The sequence below is a fragment of the Artibeus jamaicensis genome, unplaced genomic scaffold (genome assembly GCF_021234435.1).
Source record: "Artibeus jamaicensis isolate MK-2021 breed Jamaican fruit bat unplaced genomic scaffold, CSHL_Jam_final contig_851, whole genome shotgun sequence".
Classification (NCBI taxonomy): domain Eukaryota; kingdom Metazoa; phylum Chordata; class Mammalia; order Chiroptera; family Phyllostomidae; genus Artibeus; species Artibeus jamaicensis.
In genome coordinates this window covers 1,239,553-1,263,196 of record NW_026521986.1, presented here as the reverse complement: position 1 = coordinate 1,263,196, position 23,644 = coordinate 1,239,553, and the positions used below count along the sequence as shown (strand labels likewise).

General features: G+C 35.2%; 1 protein-coding gene across 1 annotated transcript; it reads right to left on the bottom strand.

Moving 5' to 3' along the window:
• Positions 1-34: 34 nt before the first annotated feature.
• Positions 35-23,644, bottom strand: PSMA3 (proteasome 20S subunit alpha 3). Its single transcript, XM_037139776.2, has 11 exons — positions 23,518-23,644; positions 20,608-20,690; positions 14,606-14,729; positions 11,790-11,891; positions 11,632-11,705; positions 8,907-8,979; positions 7,981-8,046; positions 4,562-4,608; positions 1,891-1,958; positions 766-830; positions 35-191 (listed from the first exon to the last, which is right to left on the bottom strand). The coding sequence occupies exons 1-11, from the start codon at positions 23,536-23,538 to the stop codon at positions 147-149; spliced, it is 768 nt and encodes a 255-aa protein (XP_036995671.1). The 5' UTR covers positions 23,539-23,644; the 3' UTR covers positions 35-146.

Below are 23,644 nucleotides of genomic sequence, written 5' to 3'. Positions count from 1 at the left end.
TTTTGTCAAGCATATATTAACCAAACTTCAGTAATTACAAGACAAAAATTTAATGAAAATTGGTCAGTGGGTATGTAATAATCCAAGAGGCAAAATAGTTACATGGGGACTGTATTAGAAATTTAAAATAAATGCTGAAGTAAATGTTACATATTGTCATCATCTGATTCATCTTCTTCCTTCAAAGATTCCTGTTAGGAGAAAAAGTTTAAAATCAAATTTTAATATTATAACAACCTGAATCTAATAAGCCACTTATTAAAAATTCTTTGAGACTTTGCCCTGGCTGGTGTGGCTCAGCAGATTGACTGCCAGCCTGCAAACTGAAAAGTCGCTGGTTCAATTCCTAGCCAGTCCCTACTTGGGGACATGTAAGAGGTAACCAATTCATACATCTCTGGTACATTGCTGTTTCTCTCCCTCTCTTTCTCCCTCCCTTCTTCTATCTCTAAAAGTAAAGAAATAAAATCTTTTTAAAAAGTTTTGTAACTTAAAAAATGAACACTGGGTTAGAATAAAGTACCCAGATAAAGAGAAGTATAATTAAATATATCTTGTCTAACAGTCAACTATTTTTGATAGACTACGCACAATATGAACACAAAAACCGTTGCCATTTTCACCAAAAAAAGAAAAAAAAATCGGCAACTCCACCCCATTGAGAATAACCTAGAAAATTTCTATCTTTAGTTCAACTTAATTCTTATTTAATATAAATTATTAATATATATTTATTTCCATGGAGTTTTCATGCAGTGGACTTACCTTAGCATATTTCTCCGCCTCTTCCCTTATATCTTTTGGAACAATTTCATGTCTTCCTTTAGTTACTAGAAATAAAGCCACATATTTAAATGAATTAAAAATGAAGACTACATTGTGATTTGTGACACCATGCAATATACACAATCCATAGTTATGGTCCATCTAAGATTAATGTTGTAAAGTTGTATTTTGAGTAATATCAGGTGCTTTGAATTCATTTTTGTGTTCTCTCCACAGCCATAAGAAATTAAACCTGCTCAAATTTAGCTCTTATGCAGACAAATTATACTATGATTTATCCTGAGTATTCAATGATGGACTTCGAAGCTCTATGGTTACTATACTAGAAAGAAAACGTTGATTTCTCGGTAGTATCTTTGAAAAACATGAAATGTATATCTTAATAAACTATTCACAACTTCAGTCAATTATTAGGCAGAACATTCCCTTTCAAAAACGACTACCTGGTAAATTTGTTCAGGCTTTCTTGTTCTGTGTCTGAACACACTTCGGCAATACCTACTACAGTGGAACATATGCCTATTTCATGACCCAGCAATTCTACTCTTAGTGTATTTCTAATAGAAATGCTATGTTGGTGTACCAAGATAATTGTACTCATTGTCCACAGAAGAAGAAGAAAAACAAGAAAGAGCTACTGTCCAGCAACACAAAAAAGAAACAACTGTGGTAATTTAAACAAGAAAATACTATTCAACAAGGCAAGTGAACAAATACTGATAATACACAGCCACACAAATAACACAAATATAATGTTGAAGAAATCAGACAATACATACTGTATAATTCCATTTATATAAACTTCAGTAGGCTAAACTATGGTGTTAGAATTCAGCATAGTGGTTATTTGGGGGGGGGGTATTGTAAAGGGCAGAACTGATTTCAAGGAAGCCTAATGCATGACCTGGGGGCTACTGTTAGGTGTTGACCAGAGGAGTGGTTACAAGACTGTACCCATGTTGTAATAATTCATGAATGCAATTGTTATTTGTATAATTTCTATATGTATGTGAGATTAGCAAATTCTAAAAAATTTTTAGAGGCATCCAGTAGTAAGTTTGGTTTGGTACAGACAACTCAGAAGAAAACACAACAGTAACTTACTTTCACCAACCCAGCTGAGCTCCAGTTCAAAAGCTTTATCCTTAACTTCATCATGCACTATATAAATTCTAGAACAGAAGAGGGAAAATTACTACAATCGTTTGGTTATCTGTAAATACTGTAGTTCATGTACCCAGTCAGCACAAATTAGAACACCTATTCTTTGCATAAAATTATACATACAGTTTATGAACACTAGGAAACATTACATGAGATTGATGAACACTACAAATGACTCAATATACCTTTAAAACTCACAGTTGTATATTTTGATACATTGCTTTGGAGACATAACTAAAAAAAGGTAACTCATAAGGAACACAAATGGGAAAAGACCATCATCACCTGTGCCTTTTGGGATATTTGTTTTCTCCATTAACTGATTTAAGTTTTGCAGTAGTCAGTGGTCTCATCTGCAACTTCTCAGCAGGACCCTTAAATCCTTGTGCATTTTCCCCTTAACCTGGCCTTTAAACGACAGTATGTACTAAATTGCAGCAAACAAGGAGGCACTGTCACATAACACATTCAAGTAAAAATTTCAAAGAAGTACCAGAGCAAAGCTTTCCTATTTTATACTTGACACTGTCTTACACATTTTACCTTTAGAGGGCATTCCTAACACCTTGCTATAATACAAGAAATCATCTTGCTGTTCTGAAACTCCATTTTACTAAACAATGAAGAGATGGCTTTCCTACATGGGACTAATTAGTATGTACTGTTACAGCCAAACATAAAAGGTCAGATAAGGGCTAATTTCCAGAATCACTTTTCAGTGAAGAAATCTCACTTATCCTGTTAAAACTCTTGTACAATTAATGAGGATTAATTATCTTTTTAAAATTTTATTTTTGGAGGAGAAGGGAAGGAGAAACAAATATCAATGTGTGTTTGCCTCTCACATGCCCCTCCCACCAGGGAGGTGACCCACAACCCAGGCATGTGCACTGACTGGGAATTGAACCTACTACCCTTTAGTTCGTAGCCCACACTCAATTCTTTGAGCTACGCTGGCCAGGGCGAACTAATTACCTTTTTAAAGGGGGTTCTGCTTCACAACTAGAAAGGGGAAGGTTCTGGTTAAGTGGGGGGGAGGGGGGCACGGAAAGTAATAGGAGTGTTAGAAAATTAGGACTTTTGAAATTATACTTTTGAGATTTCAATATATAAAAATTATCAGTTGAATGAGATTAAGGGGATCATTTAGGATACTTAACTGTTACATAAAACACCTCTCTAGGATTTTTTCCCATGCATGTATTATTAGATGTAAAACTTGAGACACTTATACAAAAAACTGACTGACTAGACCGTGTTCTTATTGATAGAGGTACTGTGAATTCTCTGGGGAATTATGTTTACAACTTTAAAATCTGAAAACCTCACTGCAGAACCACCATTTTGGATTTTTTGGATATTAAATGCCTGCATTCCTTGACCTAGAAGAATTAAAATTAAGTACTGCCAACTTAGGTTTACTGGCTTTGTTGTTGCTTACTGTTAATTATTACATGGCATTCGGCCCTAGTTGGTGTGGCTTAGTGGATTCAGCACCAGACTACAAACCAGTTTGATTCCCAGTGTAGAGCACATGCCTGGGTTGCAGGCCAGGCCCCCCAGTGGGGTAGTGCGTGAGAGGTAACCACGCGTTGATGGTCCTCTCCCTTTCTTTCTCCCTTCCCCTTTATAAAAATAAAGTTAAAAAAATAATTATTATTACATAGCATTCTACTCCATACCTGTGACATGAACCACTTCAGGCTTTCTTAAATTCTTTTAAAATGTTTTGAAATACTAAGTTCTCATCTTGTTACAAGAATGTTTATCATAACATCTTATCCACAATAACGTTATGTAAATGAGTCAATTTCATGGGTCACATACAGAAATAGCTAGCTGTAAACCAAAAATAAAGCCCTGGTTGGTGCAGCTCAGAGGATTGAGCGCAGGCTGTGAACCAAAGGGTTGCCAGTTCAATTCCTAGTCAGGGCACATGCCTGGGTTGGAGGCCAGGTCCCTGGTACAGGGTGCATGAGAGGCAACCATACATTGATATTTCTCTCCCTCTCTCCTCTATCCCTTTCTCTAAAAATGAATAAAAGCTTAAAAAAAATAAAATAAAGTTTGTAAGTTAAGATTACGATTATTAGGACTTCTGGGAAGCTGGGAACTACGAAATGAAGTACCTGGAGGTCCACTATATCCTCCCATCTTAAATTCTATCATCTAAGCAAGAGTTTAGTTTGTCAAAAGGTGTTTTTTGCCCTGGCTGGCGTAGCTCAGTGGATTGAGCACGGGCCTGCGAACCAGAGTATCGCGGTTCGATTCCCAGTCAGGGCACATGCCTGGGTTGCAGGCCAGTTCCCGGCAGGGGATGCATGAGAGGCAACCACGCATTGATGTTTCTCTCCCACTCTTTCTCCTTCCCTTCCCCTCTCTCGAAAAATAAATAAAGAAAATATTTTTTTAAAAAAAAATTTAAAAAAAAAAAGGTGTTTTTTCCTATTTCATTCATTGTCACTTAAAGTGTGAATATTCTCTTCAATTTTCCTTCAAATAGTAAATTCACCTTCTAAAATTATGCCCTGTTATCTTCAAACAAAACCTTTTCGAATTAATGTATAAGGTAAAGTGAAATATTTTTGTCAATAGGAAAATTTCAACTTACATTTTTGCAACTTCTTTAACAACGTCACGACACGTCATTTCTTTCATCTACAGAAAGTAAAATACACACACACACATACAGAAAGTTATGGGTCAAAGAAACACTTTCCACTTGTGTAACTATTTTCACATTTTTTTCACAACCTCTATCCACAACCCATGCTCTTGAGATAGATTCTCAGCTATAAAACCAAGAAAAAGCCCTGGCTGGTGTAGCTCAGTGGATTGAGCGCGGGCCTGGGAACCAAGCAACCACGGTTCAATTCCCAGTCAGGGCACATGCCTGGGTTGCAGGCCAGTTCTCCCATCAGGGGACTCACAAGAGGCAACCATACATTGATATTTCTCTCCCTCTCTCCTTCCCTTCCCCTCTAAAGATAAATAAATAAAATCTAAAAAAAAAAAAAACAAGAAAAATAACCAAAAGTCTCAAAAGACCAGAACCTGTTTCTTGATTTAATGTTTTTAAATTATTATGCCAAAACATATTCTGGACAACCATAATGCTGAGTACCACTAATTTTGTGATAAGTATTAAAATTTATAAAAATATATATATACCCTTCTAGTCTATTCACAAGCAGACCCTGATACTTAAAAGATTGGATTTTTTTTCTTTATAACCAATCTGGGAAAAGAAAATGCAAACAAGTCATGCATATTTACTATAAAGACATGAAGAAATGTGTAAGATAAAATGTTCCCTGTGGAATTATTCAAGACAAAATTCAAAACAAAAAATGCAAAATATTAGGGAAAGCCTTGTAAAACCAAGATTTGAGTGGGTTCTTAGGACATAGGCGGATTTGCTTTGATTTCGAGGAAGCAAATTAAATGTCAAAAGTGGGAAGCCAAAACCTTATTAAAATTAGCATTGTTACAGTGAACATTTGGAATCAGGGTAGAAAAAAACCCTTAAGTGCCCATCAGAGAATTTTATATACGGTAGGTACTGGAAATCACCAATGCAAGATTTTTATTAGGCATATGGGTTTCTGAACACATGTGACAGAATTAAAAAATGTCCTGAGCAAACTGTCATATTCTGGATATGGTGGGAAGGATGGAAATGGTAAAGAAAATAAAGGGTATTCACCAAGCAGACCAGACTTGAGGTGATCAGTTACTTTACCTCTAGTTTCATTAATATTTTTGGTATTTATTTAATTAAAAAAATCTTGATGCTCTGTGCCTGCACAACCATATGAGGAAGCAGGACCAACAACAAAAAGCATAATACTGACTTAAATTTAAGAATACCAGTCTTGTTAGGAAATAGACAAATCCAGTATGTGGAACCAACTACAAAAACACCTGCCATGGGCTTCAAAGAAGTTAATACTGGGGGAAGAGAGAACTTAAATTAGGAGAGGTATAAAACAAATTCAGCCCTGGCTGGTGTGGCTCAGTGGATAGAGTGCCAGCCTTCAAGCCAAAGGGTCACCAGTTCAATTTCCAGTCAGGGTATATGCCTGGGCTTCAGGCCAGGTCTCCAGCAGAGGGTGTGTGAGAGGCAAACTACACATTGATGTTTCTCTCTCTCCCTCACCCTCTGTCTAAAAAGAAAAAAAAATCTTAAAAATTCAGTGTGTGAACCTTAATTATATCTAGGTTTGAAAAACAGTTTCAAATGACATTGTTTCCTAAGCCAACTTGATTATGGACTGAATATTATTTAGATGACATGTTAGGTGTGATAATGGTATTCTTCCAAGGTGACAAATCCTGAAGCATTTAGGAATGCAATGTTATGATGCTGGCAAATTTTGTTTCAAGGCATACAAGTGGATAAAATGTTGGAAAATATTAACTGCAATCTAAATGCAGATATCTGTTGTACTATTCTTACCTTTCCTGATGTTTACATTTTTTCACGTTACACTGGGGATGACGTGAAGGAAAGGAATACCAATCTTTATATTTTTGCCCTTATGGGTTAAGTTCTATATTTAATAAATTAATTGTATCATACAAAGACAAACTTAGGTAAATGTGAAAAGGCATGTTTTAAATGACAAATACATTTTTACATATGTTTGTGAAGTTTTTATTTCATTAAGTAATATTTTTGGTAAACACATCAGAAGAAAGACAGGCCAGAGCAATGTTGTAGAGCAGTAGCTGACAAACTCTTTCTGTAAAGAGCCATATAGCAAAATGTTTTGGATTTTATGGTCCATATGGTCTTTGGTCCCTGTTCCAACTATCAAACTCTACTATTACAGTGTAAAAGCAGCTATAAACAATGTGGTTGTGTTCCCAAAAAAACTTTCAAAAGTGTACCATAGTTTGTTGATCTGATTTAGAGCATGTTTTTGTCATTTAGGTATACATTTTTCTCAACTGAAGTGATCTTGCTCATTTCTTAGCTAGGATTTAACCTCAGAAAGACAAAGGACACTTGACTGCTCTAAATACTCTCTTCAGATTTCTACACAAAGTAAGGAAAGATGAAAGCAAAAGGGAAATGAGTAGAACATGGGAACTTAGTGCTACACCAGGAAGTGTATGTATGATGGAAAACAACACTGGTCTAAAAGTCGTAAGGTCTAGGAACTCTTCATAACCAATGTAATTCTATGATTCTAGCCAGTGTATTTTAATCCAGGGTTGTGTTTGGGCTAAGTGATATCTAAGATCCTTTTGTCAATTTTACTAAAACACCAAACATGAATTAGGCTTACAGATGTAGAACGTAGCATTAAATTCCAAGCGCTAAGATGTTCTATAGACCCTGGCCTTAAATACATTGAATGAGTAGTTGAGCAAAGTCCCAAATTAATAGTAAATGTATAGGAAAATTTTCTTACTGTAATTTACCAAAATACTGATAAATCACAAGCCTCCCTTTTTGGAAACTTTCTGATAGGCTGTTTCAATATTAAGTTAATCAATTTGGCTAAAAGGAAAACCAACATATTTTTAAGAAGACATCTTTATACTATTATGAATTTCTGGCTCTTAGAAGAAGTGGGTAGTTGGAACAGGACAAGGTTTCATTCCTTCTGTGGACAGAAACAAAGGAAAGAGAAGTGCTGGAACAGTCAGACTCTTGTAAGACCCTCCACAGACAAAAGTGCTCCAGAGAAGAGATGATGTAATAAAACACCAAAGTTCTCAACCTAAGGCTCACAGGGTTCCATGAATGGGCTTGAAGGATTTTGTAAAATTATATGGTAATTTGTCTGCATTGTATTAAGTGTTTATAATCACACATCAAAATCATAATGGGATCCATGATATAATTCTATAAGTAATGTGTTACCAGCTTTCCTATTCAGTTTCTTAGCGTCAATAAGTTCTGCTCTAAACAGCAAACCACACTATATCCTTGGTCAAAAAGGTTTAGTTTGCAGAGGCAAAACTTCATTACATGAGGATAATGTTATAGCAAAAATTCAAGCATTAAGTATGTATTACCTGAAGCTTTTCTATTTCTGTCTTTGCAGCTTGCCTGGCTTTGCCAATAGCACAGCCCCAATAACCCTATTTAAAAAGAACACACACCAATATATATACATATATATATATCACTCAACTAACATACTATCATAAATCATTGATGACTACTGTTTCTATTTAAAGTTAATGAAAGGATGTTAAATGACTTTAAAAAACAAGTATGGAGAAATACAATCAAACACATCCTAATGAATAACAAAGGGCTCAAAAAACTTAAAACACCAAACTTAATTCTAGAATACTATGGATTATTTTTAATAAAGGTATAGCCAAAGAAAAACCAATTATATCATTATATGCACTTCATGAACAAGAGACATTTTTGAGTAGGAATGAAAAAAATTATTAGCATTATAACAATGAAAAAAGTTATTCTGAAAGACAGAAATCCCTAAGTTCTACACTCTAAATGATCATTTTTTTGTATCATAAAGGTTATTTTTTTAATGAAAGGATGTCCATTTATATACTTGTGTATAATGACAAAATATGAAGTCTTCACTTATTTTTTAATTAGTAAAAACCATAAAAATCTCAAGACAGTTAAGATAATTAGAGAAAAGTCCAAGAAATCCCATTTAAAATCCTTTTTTAGAAGGAAATTAACATAGTTTCAGGACACTGCTAATATTGACAATGATGAAGGGAACATCACGTACTCAAAAATCTATGTTCTTTATGCAGTTTTTATGAACAGTATGCTGAAAACCACAGATCTTTCCTTTGCCTCAGATTCACAGACTTTTGTTATTCATGATAACAAAACGTTACTTTCTTTGAATGAATAAATTTTAAGGAAACTTCATGTAATCTAAGTATATGATTTTGGTACTCATAAATTACCATTAAACTAAAAGAATTCCATATGATTCAAAATTACTTACATATGAAACACCTGATGGGTCAATCATGTAGAGTTGTGCACCGTCATTCACAGTGTAAGACCCTAACATGAAACTGAATAAAAGTAAATTACTTGTTTAAACCATGGGTCTTAATATCATAAAAGTATTTTAAAAACACAGTGATAAAAATGAAATTATACTAAGACAAACTACTTATATACACGTAACTCATTATAGTTTGATAAGGTAGTTTCAATAAAAACTAGTACATTTTTGAAACTTCAAAATTCATGTGGCTTTGTTTGCTTAGTATTAAACATTCTGATGAAACTTTCCTGGAAGGATGACAGTGTAGATACAGGAGTACTGATAGATGGAAAGTAGTAAGAGGACCCAATAGGTAAAAACATAAATATGAAGAAGCCAAGATGATGAAATTCATGATGTGACTACACTGAATCTACCTTAAACTCTTGTTCCACTCTTCATTCTTTTTTGGCTATTCCTCCATATTTCTCCAGTCATTTTTCTGAAATAATCTAAATTGGTTCAAAGCACTTCTATATGCTCAACAAATTAAAATTAGGCTATTAAACAATCATATGAATTACTGATTTTCTGAAACTGTGACTTTCTTTCCTTTACAAGTAAAACAGAAACCAGCCTCATCTTATATATAATTTCATTTACAAAATACCATAACAGCCACCAGTCCAATTCCCTACTGTCACTCCCTTCATCTTCCATGTGGCTAGGAGCTTTATCTCTCAGGATATATAACTGATTATCATTATTTTAAAATCTTCAATGTTTCCTCAGTATGAAGCAGACTTCTCTATGATCTGGCTCCTTTATCTTCAATAGTGTATAAATCTTACAGTGTAGAGACCAAGTATACTTGACTACTTTCACATTACCTGAAATGCCTGTGTAGTTTCATACCAGTCCCTCTACTTGAAATACCTTTATCAATCCCCCTACATTTCACACCCTCCTTTCCTTACCAACTCTCCAGAAAGAGGCCATTCCCTAACTGGGTATAGTGCTCCACTCTACTCAATACATACATTTATCCTATCGCCTCTTAAATGATATCAGTAGTAACTTATCTTTGTGCCCCCCTATCCATCTATGACATCTATGACTCATAGAGTATATTGAATATTTACTGAAGAAGTTTTCTCCTCTACACTATTCTCCCTTAAAAACAGAACTGATGAATTAAGAGCTCAGTTGAAAGGTTAAAATGAAAGGTAGTTTAGGAAGTCTGAAAGCAAAGTGTTTCATAATATAATTTAAGTGAGAAACTTAAAAATGACCAATATAAAAAAAATCCACAAGTCGAACTTATTGCTAATAGAATAACACTCAGGTTTTCTCTAATGTCTGTTCCCCTTAATAATTTAAATATGATCATAAACACCTCAAAGGTAGGACTAAAGCTAATAAACTTACTTTCTACAAACTTTTAACAGTGGCAAGCACTCAGATTATTAGTAAATGTTCATTCTGATCAAACATGACTGACTTATTTATTTTTTAAAAGTTATAACCTAAAAATTTATTTGAGGGAAATCTAGCCATGACAGATCTCTCAGAAGCTGTATTTGCATTTTTTAATCCTCACCTGAAGACATTTTTTCATTGCTTTGAGAGAGAGAGAGAGAGAGAGAGAGAGAGAGAGAGAGAGACGATGAAACATCAATTGGTTGCCTCTGACACACACCCAGACCAGGGATTAAAGCCACAACCTTTAGGTACGGGTAGATGTGCCAACCTACTAAGCCACACTGCTCAGGGCTGTATTTGAATATTTACATGTACTCTAAGCCTTGATGCAACTGAATCTCAGCTTTTCCCCCAAATAAAAATACTAGCATTCCACATTAACAATAATAAGAAACTAAGACTAACAGGAACTTAAAGTGTAAATTTTGTATGGATTCATTAAAAAATTCCCATTCAAGAGCATTTTACCTAACTGCTTCAAGTATACAGATAGAAATAATGAGAATACTATGTGTCAGTATAGTTGGCTACCTAATAATGACAATACGGAGTATCAATTTGCAGTTTCCTGAGAATGTCAGGGTCTAACATGACAGATTTATTTTTTGTTTTATTGAAAAATAATTTTTTTCTCCTTGTGATAACAACTCAGGTTTTACTCTCTTAACTTTCCTATATATTGTACATTAGTTTTAAGTATAGTCATCAGGTTGTGTATTACATTCTTAGTATTTATTTATTTTATAACTGGAAGTTTATACTTTTAGACCAGACCACCTTCCTCCAAAAATTAATTATAATCAGATTAAAAACATATGAGTTCTACAATTGATCTCAGCCAAAAGGCTGAGAAGTGATAAAAAAAATATGAGTTCTATGTTTTATCATCAGTTCAAGTCTGTATACCCCTAACTGGGTAGCTCAGTTGCTTAGAGGGTAATTTCAATATGCCAAGGTTGCAGGTTCAATCCCTAGTCATGGCACAAGAATTCACCAATGAATGCATAAATAAGTAGAACAATAGATCAGTGTTTCTCTCTCTCCCCGCCTCTGTTTCTCTCTAAAATTAGTAACAAAAAAAGCCTATATAGTGTTTTTCACTATTCAAAGTCTTTATTTTTATGTACACTGTTGTAGTTAATCACTGCCCTAACATTTCTTAGTAATAGTTCATATTTCCAGGGGTATAAAAGGTTAAAATGTTGGTTAAAAGATACCTACAGTATAGATCTGAGTATCTTAGAAAATGTCATACCTGCAGCCAAAAGGTCTAACAGCACTGTAGAGTGTATATGCATGTACATACATGGCCACTCTGTCTGCAAGATGCTGGAGGAGGTGAAGAAAACAGAAAAGCTTATTAATAAACTTCTATTATTATTCAAAAGCCTCCTCAACGTGTCATCAACTTACTTTTAGTGGAATGTCATAGCCAAAGTTAGACCTAAAGTTGGAAGCTTCTTCTCTTGCAATGTCTGCTAAAGAACGAGCATCTGCCAACAAACCGGCTACTGCCTGAAAGAAAGTACCAATTTAATATATACACCCATCGTATCATGGATCAAGGAAAGTATGTAATTATTGTAGGCTTTTAAAATGTTTAGCAAGCATCACCCTTAAAAATAAGTTTTTTGGGCTTGAAGGTTTACTTCATAAGACTTCTGGCATTTTGATGCTTGGGTATGGGATTACAATTTAGAAATTTACCAAGTGTGACTCACTGCTTTGTCCAATGATCACATTCAGAAGGAATATTTCTATAATAAATTCTGCATGTCTCTCCATTTACCATTTCAGTATGAAGAATAAAACAACAAAAAGAATTTTAAAACTATTGGTCTTGGTAAGAATTGCTCTTTTTTTCTTTAAAGCAGTTATATATTCAAAAAGTTACTAAAACTTTTGGTCTAAACAGCACAAATTCAAATCTCCCTTTTCTACTACCTAATAAATTGTAATGCCAAACCAAAATGTGACAAACCACTGTCTTCTACGATTGGTGGCTTACAACTGCAGTTACCAAACCATGTACTGAACCATCCTAGGGCACTGTACTGAACTCAAGAGTTGTGAGACTTTTAAGTTTGGAAGAAAGATTTGTTCAAGCAGTTCAGGTTCAACATTAGATCATTCATACTCCTTTCAGGATCATCCTATCACTCAGAAGCTGGGTTGCTGTAACAAAAAATAAGTACTTTTCAAAAATCAACATGGAACAGGAAATGAGGGGGGCAACATGTAATCAGATTCCCAAGTTTAAGAAGTTGTGCAGTGCACATTAACTGTGATTGTTTAAAAATAAAATAAAAATATATTTCTTTCATCCTATGTGTATTTTTATATAGCTACTAAATTTTTAGGACATAAGCAATAACTTGTTTGGACCTAAATACATAAAGAGAACAATGAGTAAGTATTTTGGGGGGCCTAGGGAAGCCATGGGGGAAAAAAATACTGGAACATGGGTACTAGGAACCAAAAAGTCGAAGAACTGCTTGGTTAGACAATTTGCAGAATTTAGAAGTGATATCAGAACTTTTAATAGCCTTTTATCTACTGCTACCTACTAACAGTAAGAATGATGAAAATTCCTAACACACATTGAGCACTCATAACATGCTAAGGATTTTACATGATCACTTTTAACTTTTCCAATAACTGTATAAGGTAGGTACTATATTACCACTGTAGTTTTGTGGGTGAGGATACTAGTGTTTAGAGTAATTTCCCTAAGGTTACCCATCCAGTAAATTTCACCATTTAAATCAACTATTGCTTTGGAGAAAGCTTATTGTGCAGTCTTAATAATTCTCAAATAATTTGAAGTTGACAATCATAGAAATACAACATTTAACCCTTCACTGTTCCCAACCCTCTTCAATGTGCATCTAACGTTTTACCAATTTCTGGCTATAAGGAATGCCGTTGGTTTCCTGGCTTTAAATAACAAATGTTAAAGATCTAAAAATTCTAGAATAACAATTTTTCTATCACTGAAGTCCCTGTAAGCATATATATTTTTTCACAATACCCCTATGTAAAGTAGTTTTTACTGAGTGAAGGACTGCCTAATTCACTAGTTCCCCTCCTATTATCGCGGTTAAAATGTGCCAAGTTTCATAAAAACTATCAGTTTCACTAGCAATAATAAATTTGTTCAGGAGAGAAAATACATTCAGAAAAAATAATCACTGAAGAGGCAAAAAAAATTTATCTGTAGATTTACAGTCAACTGGCTCTATGTTGCCATCCCTTTTGTGTTTGTGTATAACCCATCTCATTTAGAAATACCAAAGCTAAGGGCAGAGTGAGTGTGTTTCACGGGATCTCTCCCTGCAGACTGGGCTCTGGAATAACATGTACACCATGCAAACCCAAACGTCTGAATCCCAGCTTATATCTTGACCAGCTATAGAGATCTGTTTTCTTATTTATAAAAATGGGATTAGTATTATTTCACTCGTTTCAGAATTAAACAAGATAATTTATATATAAAGAGCCTCTGGCACAGTGCCTAGCACACAGGTTTTCTCATTTCTTCCTAGCCTTCTCAGTAAGTGGGGTTAGGAGTCTTTCTTTCTTTTTTTTTTTTTCAGGTTAGTCTCACTAAAGAAAGTCTGATATTCATACAGGATGACTTCAGTATACATCAGTAATGCATTTATTACTTGCCTTTCAATTATGTAAAGTACTCACTCAAGACACCAGCTGCATGAAATAAGTTAAATACAGTGATACCTAAGAAACTATTAAAAAGAAATGTGTCCCACTTTTCCTTCCATTAAACATCCTTTTTCTGGTACTCCACTTACTATAAAGGTATTCTCCATCTGATAACATCTTCAATATGACAGTGACTCCCACAAAGGACACAAAAACCTAAAGATTCTTTGACGCTTCAGAAAATGCCTTCATCAGTGACTTATGCTGCCAAGATCTCTTTCCTACACGTATTTCTCACTCTTCTCCCCTCATCTTTTTCCTAAGGCAGTTGGTTTTTCATATCAATTTCTAATCAAGTTATGAGAATGCTACCTTTCTTTTAGATAGTGAACTATTCACAAACCAGTAACTCTGCAATTACTTCCGTGGCTGCTCTCTAATCTGTTTCTGCCTCAACGCTGAAATAAAAAACTGGTTCTTATAATCTCATTTTAATATATTCCAATCGGTTACTTTACAAGAAATTGGAAAAGGCAAAAAACAAACCTTTTTAAAAGTGACCTTACCATTCCAACATGCCGATCAACATTAAAAAGTCGTTTGTTGGAACCTTCCTCATAAAGTTTGGAAAGGACTAATTTTTCTACCCCAAAGACAACGCCATCTTTACATCTGATTCCAATAGCTGTACTGAAACAAGCAGAAGAAAATAAATTTTTTTAATGAAAATAAACCTCATAAACTTAAGTTAAAACACAAAAATAGGTTAACATTTGGTTTTTTAAGCATGGCAAGTACTTTAAAACAAATACATTAGAAAACTAGAAAGGAATAGTAAATTATATCCATATAAATATCATGTGACAAAAAAATCCTACCATACTGTGTCATAAAGATATTAACACATTAAGCACAAAAAGGATGCCAACAAAATGGCACAGTGTCTGGCATATGATAGTTATAACAAATACTAACTAAATTCATGTCTATTAAATACATTACATAGTATGCATAGAAAGACAGGCCACATACAAGATAAGAAGTCAGCTGCGACTAATTTGGGTAGAGAGATTATGATTGTTTTCTTTCATTTGCTCATCTGCTTTTTCTGCACTAACCACGTATTGTTAATAATAAGCATATAAAAGAACAAAATACATGTTTTATACAACTGTTTAAAACAGAGATCTTAAAGTAATCTCGAATTGTGGAAAAATTAAGTTGTCATTTTAAGATGAAAATACATTAATTACTTTATTCTTCCAAACATTTTCATAAAGGGAATTCTGATTGGAAAAAGCTGGAAACACGAACAGAGCCACACACACACACATACTGCAAAGAAATGCAGACACTCCTTCCCGAACATGCCCAGTATCTCCAATGGCTCCCCTATCAAGTTTAAACTTCTTGGCCCACCTTTTAAAAATCCTGAGAAACTGCACAGCTCATCTAGCTTATTCAGTTTCCTATTCTAAATCCGGTGCCCTCCTGAACTCAACCTCACTGTCACCCCACAAACACTTCATGTTAATTTCCGCTGTTATATCTTTATCTTCCTCACTGAACAGTTCTTTATTCTAATTGAAAAGTTCTTAAAAGTGTGGTCTGTGAACTCCCTTGGGAATCCCTGAGACCCTTTTAAGGGGATCTGTGGGGTCAAAATTATTTTCATAGATATACCAAGACATCATTTACCTTTTCCACCGTGTGGATGTTTGCACTAACGGTACAGTACAGCAGCACTGGTGGATAAAACTGCTGCACCTCAACACAAATCAAGGCCATAACAACAAATGGTAGTTGCAAACTACTAACTGTATTCTTCATTGCTATGTGCTCAACAAAACATGAAGGAACTTTTAGTTTAAGAATGTCCTTGATAAGGCAGTAATTAATTTTATTAGATGACAACCCTTAAGTACCTTTTTACTATCATACTGAAATGGAAGGTACTCAAAAGTACTTCTGTATATCAAAATAGGATGGCTTCCTAAAGGGAGAAGCACCAGTAAAACTGTTTTTGAGTTATGAATTTTCCCATGGACCACCTGTTTTTACCTTCAACAAACATCAGAGAAACTACAGTTATTTACACTTAAGTATATGGCAAGATTTTTTCTATAATGAACAAGTGAGCCTTTCACTTCAAAAAAACAAAAAAACCAAACCCAACTAATCATATTGTATTGTCAGTGATAAAATTCAAGTTCTTTCAAGCAAAAATTGGAATTTTGGAAAATATTCACCCAATGTGAGCTTGTGTTTCCCAATACTTACAATTTTATATGATCAGACTGATACTAATATTAATAAGTGTGATGTTTCTGATAGTTTACAACAAAATATATCAAATTTGGAAGATCTATCATAACTCGGTTAACCAGTATTTTCCAAGTGACCAACACAATGTTACAGATTATGCACGGCTAAAACATCCAAAGTGCAAAGAGAACCCAACAGATTTAAATTTCCAAGTACAAAGAGTTGATTGTTAAGTTTTTAGACACCACACTGCCAAAAAAAAACAAACAAACAAACAAACAAAAAAAACCTTAAGAAATGATCATTTGTCTAGTTTTGGTGTAATATAGAACAACAACTATAATTATCTGAAAAGGCTATTAAAATACTCATTTTTCCAACTACATATCTTCATGAAGATTGATTCACTTCACATGCTTCAATAAAAGTAACAACACATTACTGACACAGATATGAAAATCTGTCTTCTATTAAGCTTCCATTAGCTATTGAGATTTACAAAAATGTAAAACAATGCCACTTTCTAGCTACATTTTTTTTCTTTACATTTTAGGTTAAGTTCTTTTTCATTAAAAATGTTACTAATATTAAATATTTTTAATAATGTTCACTTAAATCATTTATGTCAATGTGCAATTGTGTTATTATTTTGATTGAATTAATATTTAAAAATTTCTTTTAAAGCTTAACATGGTAAATATTAATAAGACTAATAACTTCCATAAATCAAACCTCTTGGGGGGGTCACAGTAAATATTGATAGAACCTATACTCTACATTAAAAAATGCTCTTTGAGATCCTGTGATTTTTTTTACAAGTATAAAGAGATACTGACACCAAAGTTTTATTTATATTTTTGTTCTAAACAATCTAGTCCCTATGTGGTATTTCAATCTTCCTACCATACCCTGATTCCTCAATGAGGCTAAAGGGGAAGATTATAATTTAATCTTTTGCATATTACCTCCTACGGGCATTCTTCTGTAAAATTATGATCATAATATACATGTTGTAATACAGTGCTTTTAAGTATTAACTTACAGGTCATTATTTGTGTTGGTAGTTCCTATACTTAACAGGCACTCAAAAAAACCTGATTTTTAAATTCCAAAGATTAAATTTCTTTCTTTTAAAAAAATTAATCATCATTCAATGCAGGAATATAATCTTAAATCAAATTACTTAATTAAGTAGTTAAATGTTTTCTATTAGTTTATATGCCAGAGTCTTAAGGAAATTAACATACAATCTAATTTTTCTAATTTTCACTTTTTGGCCCACACAACACTAAAAAAATTTTCCAAATGTTTTTACATATATTTCATTCTTATTGTAAGGTATGTGAGGTAGTCAGGGTAGATGTTTCCACCCAAATTTTACAAACAACAAAAAGGTCACATTCAGAGGACTGAAAAAAAGAACCCTATATAATATCAGTAGCAGCAAGGAGGAAAATGCACATCTTGTGATCCTCATCCAATATCCTATCATAGATATCTTTAAAAGAAGTACTTTCACCTGGTTGGTGTAGCTCAGTGGCTTGAGTGCAGGCTGTGAACCAAAGGGTAGCCAGTTCAATTCCCAGTCAGGGCATATGCCTGGGTGGCAGGCCAGGTCCCCAGTGGGGGCCACATGAGAAGCAACCACACATTGATGTTTCTTTCTTTCTCCCTCCCTTCCCCTCTCTCTATAAATAAATAAATAAGTAAATAAATAAAACCTAAAAAAAAAAAGTACTTTACTAGTATTTCTTCTTTATGCAGGAAAAAATACATTAATTTTTAATGTTTTGATTTTTAAAAATCCCAATTTTACTTAAATGAAAATGTTTTAAACCATATTTAGATATCTACTTAATAGAAAAAAATTACTAAGATGCACAGATCCTCATAGCCTAGACTCAATTTTTTGAATTACAGATGGTTTCAAAATGCATGTCCAATTTTTCTTAGTATTTCTCTTCGCAGTTTTTTACACTCAATGGAAGTACAAGAATGCAGAGAAGGAGAAACACAGTAACTTCCTCAAGTCTTTCTCCAGTTCCCTGACCTAAGGGCCTATCTTCCTTTATTAAAAGGAAGAAACTGCGTCAACTTTTTTCTTGAATTTGTTTCTCTTCTTGTTACAGGAAAATGAAGCAACCAGACACTGAGGGATTCTGGAGTACGAGGTTTATTAACGTGCACGGGCCCAGAGGAGTCAGTCTCCAAATTCTGAGCCCTGAACAAAGGACTCTTGGGGTTTATATAGCCTACGGGGTCTTCCTGTCTACGTAGCAAAGCGAGATGCAGAAGCAGAATGCGGTAATTAGTTCTATCTATGGGGCAGAAGCAGAGTACAAAGACTAAATGTGAAAATTAGTTCTATCAGCGGGGGTGCTAGTCCCAGTCCTTGTGACTATCCAGCTGTTTGCTTTTCCCAGATGGCCTTATTGCTCTCCCAGGGCGCCTGGGATTTGGGTGAACAAAGATTTTCCAAAGCTTCCCACATCATTCTGAACCCTACTAGACTTCATATACAATGACAAATACATTTAAACCTAAAGTCTTAACAGCCTTACTTCTATTACAGCATCAGATAATGACAGCTTGCAAATATCAGTATGTCTAATACAACTTTAAACACAAAATAAACTAACTCCGTTTATTTCAAATCCTAGAACAGGACTTAAAGTGTATTTTTTCCTAAACTTTTATTTATTTATCTTTAGAGGGGAAGGGAAGGAGAGAGGGAGAAAAATATCAATGTATGGCTGCCTCTCGTATGTCCCCTGCTGGGAACTGGCCTGCAACCCAGACATGTGCTCTGACTGGGAATTGAACCTGGAACCTTTGGTTCAGAGGCCTGCGCTCAATACACCAGCCAGGGCTTAAAATGTATTTTTGTTCAAAAAATTTTAACTATTTCATAAGCCATTAGAAATCCACATACCTTCTTTCTACCACTCAGAAGATGGCCCAAAAAAATGACTATTGATGCAATAACGATTGAGGGCTTGCTACGTGATAGCACGTGCAAAAAACCAGGGACAGTGTCCACCCTCATAACTTCCAAAGTCATATATTAAAGGTACTAGTAGAAATCTGAATATCTCAGTATTTACACATAGACTTTTCTAAAATTCTACAAACAGTGCCCTATTCCACCTCTATTCCAAAAGCTTTCATTATAATGAAAATAAAAAAATAGCTGGTGTGTCTCAGTTTTTTGAGTGGCAGCCTGCAAATCAAAGGGTCATTGGTTCAATTCCCAGTCAGGACACGTGCGTGGGGTTTGGACCAGGTCCCCAGCGTGGGTACATGAGAGGAAACCACACACTCATGTTTCTCTCCCTCTCTTCCTCCCTCCCTTACCCTCTCTAAAAATAAATAAATAAAATCTTTCCTAAGAAATTGAGCTTAAGCACCATTTATCTAGTAGGCCTGAAAGTCTTTGAGATCTGAGTGAGATGTATAAAAGAAATTCTTTTTAAGCGTTCTTTAATTCATCCCAAAGCTACTTTAGATTCAAAACACAATGATCATATAATTATAACTGATAAAATTTCAATTAAAGAAATTTTCTTCATAAAATTTGTCAGCAAGCTAATAATTTAACCAAAACGTTAGCAATGCCAAGAAATCACTTTAGTGCATTATTCTAAACAATAAAACAAAGAGTACAGGAAGTGAATCAAACAGGAAATTATTTTATTGATCCTACATCTTTCTCATTCTCTCTCTCTAAAAATCAACAGAAATTAAAAATAAATAAATAAAAGGAAATGGGCTACCAAAGATGAAAATGAATTCAGTTTTATGTACTACACTTGAAACATGGTAAGATGTCCAAGTGGGTTAACACTGGAATCAACTGGGAACATAAGACTGGGGCTCATGAAAAGATATGGCCTAGGGCCCTGCCTGGTGCAGCTCAGTGGATTGAGCGCGGGCCTGCAAACCAGACAACCTTGGTTCGATTCCCAGTCAGGGCACATGCCTGGGTTGCAGGCCAGTTCCCAGTAGGGGATGCACGAAAGGCAACCATACATTGATGTTTCTCTTCCTCTCTCCTTCCCTTCCCCTCTAAAGATAAAAAAAAAAGATATGACCTAAAAAAGAGATCTGGAAAAAATACTAAACAAACAAACAAATTTTAAAAAGAAAAGAATCTGGAAATTACTAATAAATTAAGATTATTCTAGGGCACATGTTATTTTGTGCCAAAGTAACATAACAAAGGCTAAGTACCAGAAATATATAAAAGGAGATATTAATTAACTGGTTAAAATATGGTAATTTTAAGTAAAACAATGTTTCTTACCTACTATTTTCCACAGCCTTCATAGCATATTCAACTTGAAAAACTCTTCCATCAGGAGAAAATGTAGAGGCTGACAGGTCATACTAAGAGAAAAAGGGCAATAGTTAGTCTCTAATGATATATCCTGGGCAGTAATAACCTTACAATTCTTTTTTGAAATGACTTAAAACATCAGCAATGTCTGTTAAACCTCAACAAAGACTTTGTTTTAACCTGTCAGAGCAGCAACAGCAGCGAAGAGAAAACACTTATACACTTTAGATTTCTGCTACTGAAAAGCAATAGATACAAGTTCTGGATAAAATAAACTTTTTTCACACAAAACACAAAGCTCATAGTATGGAAGAAACAGAAATGGAGTCAGACTACTCTAATTCATAGCTGTGGCACTAACAAACTGAAGGACCTTAGACAAATTATTCAACATTCAAACCTTTAATAAGCATATATTAGTCACTATAAGGAAATACAAAGAATACTCCTTTAGTTCCTTTATTTTAAATCAGACTAAGCACAAATCTAGGTGCTGGAGAAATAGCAGTAACCCAGAAAAGAAAGGACTAAAGAAAATGGAACAGAGAAGTGATTGAGTTGGAGAACTACCATAGACTACCTGATGAAGAAAGCCCTCACTGGGGCAGTTTATATCTTGTTATTTAGAGTGACTCACCAATAAGGAGTAACTAGCCACTCTGGATACGGCAGAGCCATCCTGGCATTGGGCATAAAGACCTAAAGCTAGAAATAAGCCTAGCACAATTAAGGAAAAGAAATCGGGCCACTGTTTCTTAAGCACTTGTGGTAGAGAGAAAACTGTATTAGAGACATGTAAGGAAGGGCCAAACTATGCTGAGTCTTCTAGGCTGGAATATGAAGTTTATATTCATTCTAAATGCAATAGGAAGCCATTGGAATTTCGACAGGGGGAGTTATATGATCTAATTTTTTTTTAAATCACTCATCTGAGAAATGAATTGCAGAAGAAAAGAGTAGATGCAGAGATCAGGTATTTCAAAAGTGGTACTTCAAATAAAGAAAAAGAGATGGAAGGCAGTACCTTTTGAGGTATAGACCACCTCCCAGGCTTCCTCCACCTCAAAAAACAAAACAAAACAAAATAAAACAAACAAAACCAACCCTGCTGACTGGCTCTAGGAATAAAGTGAAAAAGAAATAAAAGGTAAATCAGATTTTTTTTTTTTGAGTAACAGAACTGTACCATTCACTGAGCTGAAGATTGTAGGAGATGCTAGAGAAAAAGAAAGAAAAGGAGAAAGGAAAAAGAAAAAAAGAAGGAAGGAAAGAAAATAAATTAAAGGTGAATTATAGTTTTTCATTAGAGCAACTAGAACGGGACCATTCATTGAAGGCTGAAGGTTGTAGGAGATGCAAAAAGGCAAACGGAAAAGAAAATCCAGAGCTTTACTTTGCACGTATAGTTTGAAACGCCTATTGAACAATAAAGTGGAGAGAAATGTCAAGTAGACAAGTCTTCTTTTATTTTAAGATTTTATTTATTTATTTTTAAACAGAGGGGATGGAAGGAAGAAAGAGGAAGAGCAACATCAATGTGTGGTTGCCTCCTGCGTGCCCCCCAGTGGGGACCTGGCCTGCAACGCAGGCATGTGCCCTGACTGGGAATCAAACCGGTGACCCTTTGGTTTACAGGCTGTCGCTCAATCCACTGAGCCACACTAGCCTGGGCAGACAAGTCTTCTCATCGGAATTATAAGTGAAGACAGGAGATAAGCCTGCTTCCTGAGTCTCAGTTTCCTGATGTGTTCAAGGAAGATCCTTAACTCTACCACTATAATGCCAAAATATCTCACATGGTTATATTATCAGGTATCTTTACAGGGTTTGTATAATGAAACTATCAACTGAAGGTAACATTAATGCAGATGCAAAGTCAATTTGCTACAATAGGCATCACTGAACAACTATTCCTAAAAAGTATATATATGACATAACTTTAGCATGATGACATAACCGAATTGACTAAACCACTGCAAACATAAGTTACCTGTTACCGAACTCGGAAAACCAGTATTTAGGCTTAATGCTGAGTATTAAAATGTTGTGAACTGCAGAAACAGATGAACTAAGAAAGCCATTACTCTATGCCTTAATGCAAACAACCAATATATATTTCTAAAGAAAACTATACTTTCCGTATGGAGAAACACATAAAAAGAGTAACCAAAATACAGCAGCTATGCAGTACAGTTAACAAAGGAAGGCAGTAAGCCGAATATGTGAAGTCCAACTTCAAAATCCTCAAGAACGGTTAGGTCCCTAGCTAACCGCGGTACTGTGCTGTTTATGTGACCTGTACAGGAAAAGCTGGGACAGGGATAAAACGAGGATTCTTCAGATCTCACTTTCCAGACCAGTTTTATCAGTTCTGTCCGGATAGGGTTTCCGAGGGGTCATATTGAGTGGGCGATCACTACACTCGCAGGAAGACGGAGAAGGCCCGGTGAGTCAGCAGCACCCTAGCAACTGCATGGAACTGTCCCATGGAAAGCTGGGTATCAGACCTTGGAATCTCAAGCCCCCTGGCCTCAGTGGTTCTCGCGAGGGGCTGACGCCCAAATCCTTCACACTAATTCAGGCCCCACGAATTTCCACTTTCGGTTTCCCTGAGAGGCTAAAGAAAGTGACTCAGCAATCCAAAGTGGCTCCAAATCTCACTGCTCCGCTGCCGGCCCGCTACAGCTGAACTTAAAAGCTTCCGGTCACCGTCACCGCAGACCCGGGCCTAAAAATTAGCGTGGGAAAACACCTGAAAGCGGCCCGCTTGGTCGAAGTCAGTCCCGGTGCACCCCAAAATGGTGCACCCCAAGCGGCCTGTTCGAACTCCCTTCAATGCTAATCCTTTGCCTATTAACACGGAGACAATGAACTCACCCCGGTGCCAATTGAGCTCATCCTGCTAACACCAGCCTGCTAACACGTTCGGTGTAGAGCTTCAGGGCCTAAAGCGGTTCCCCTACTCCGCAGCACGCAGACTAGTAACAGGCTCTCTCATTGGCTG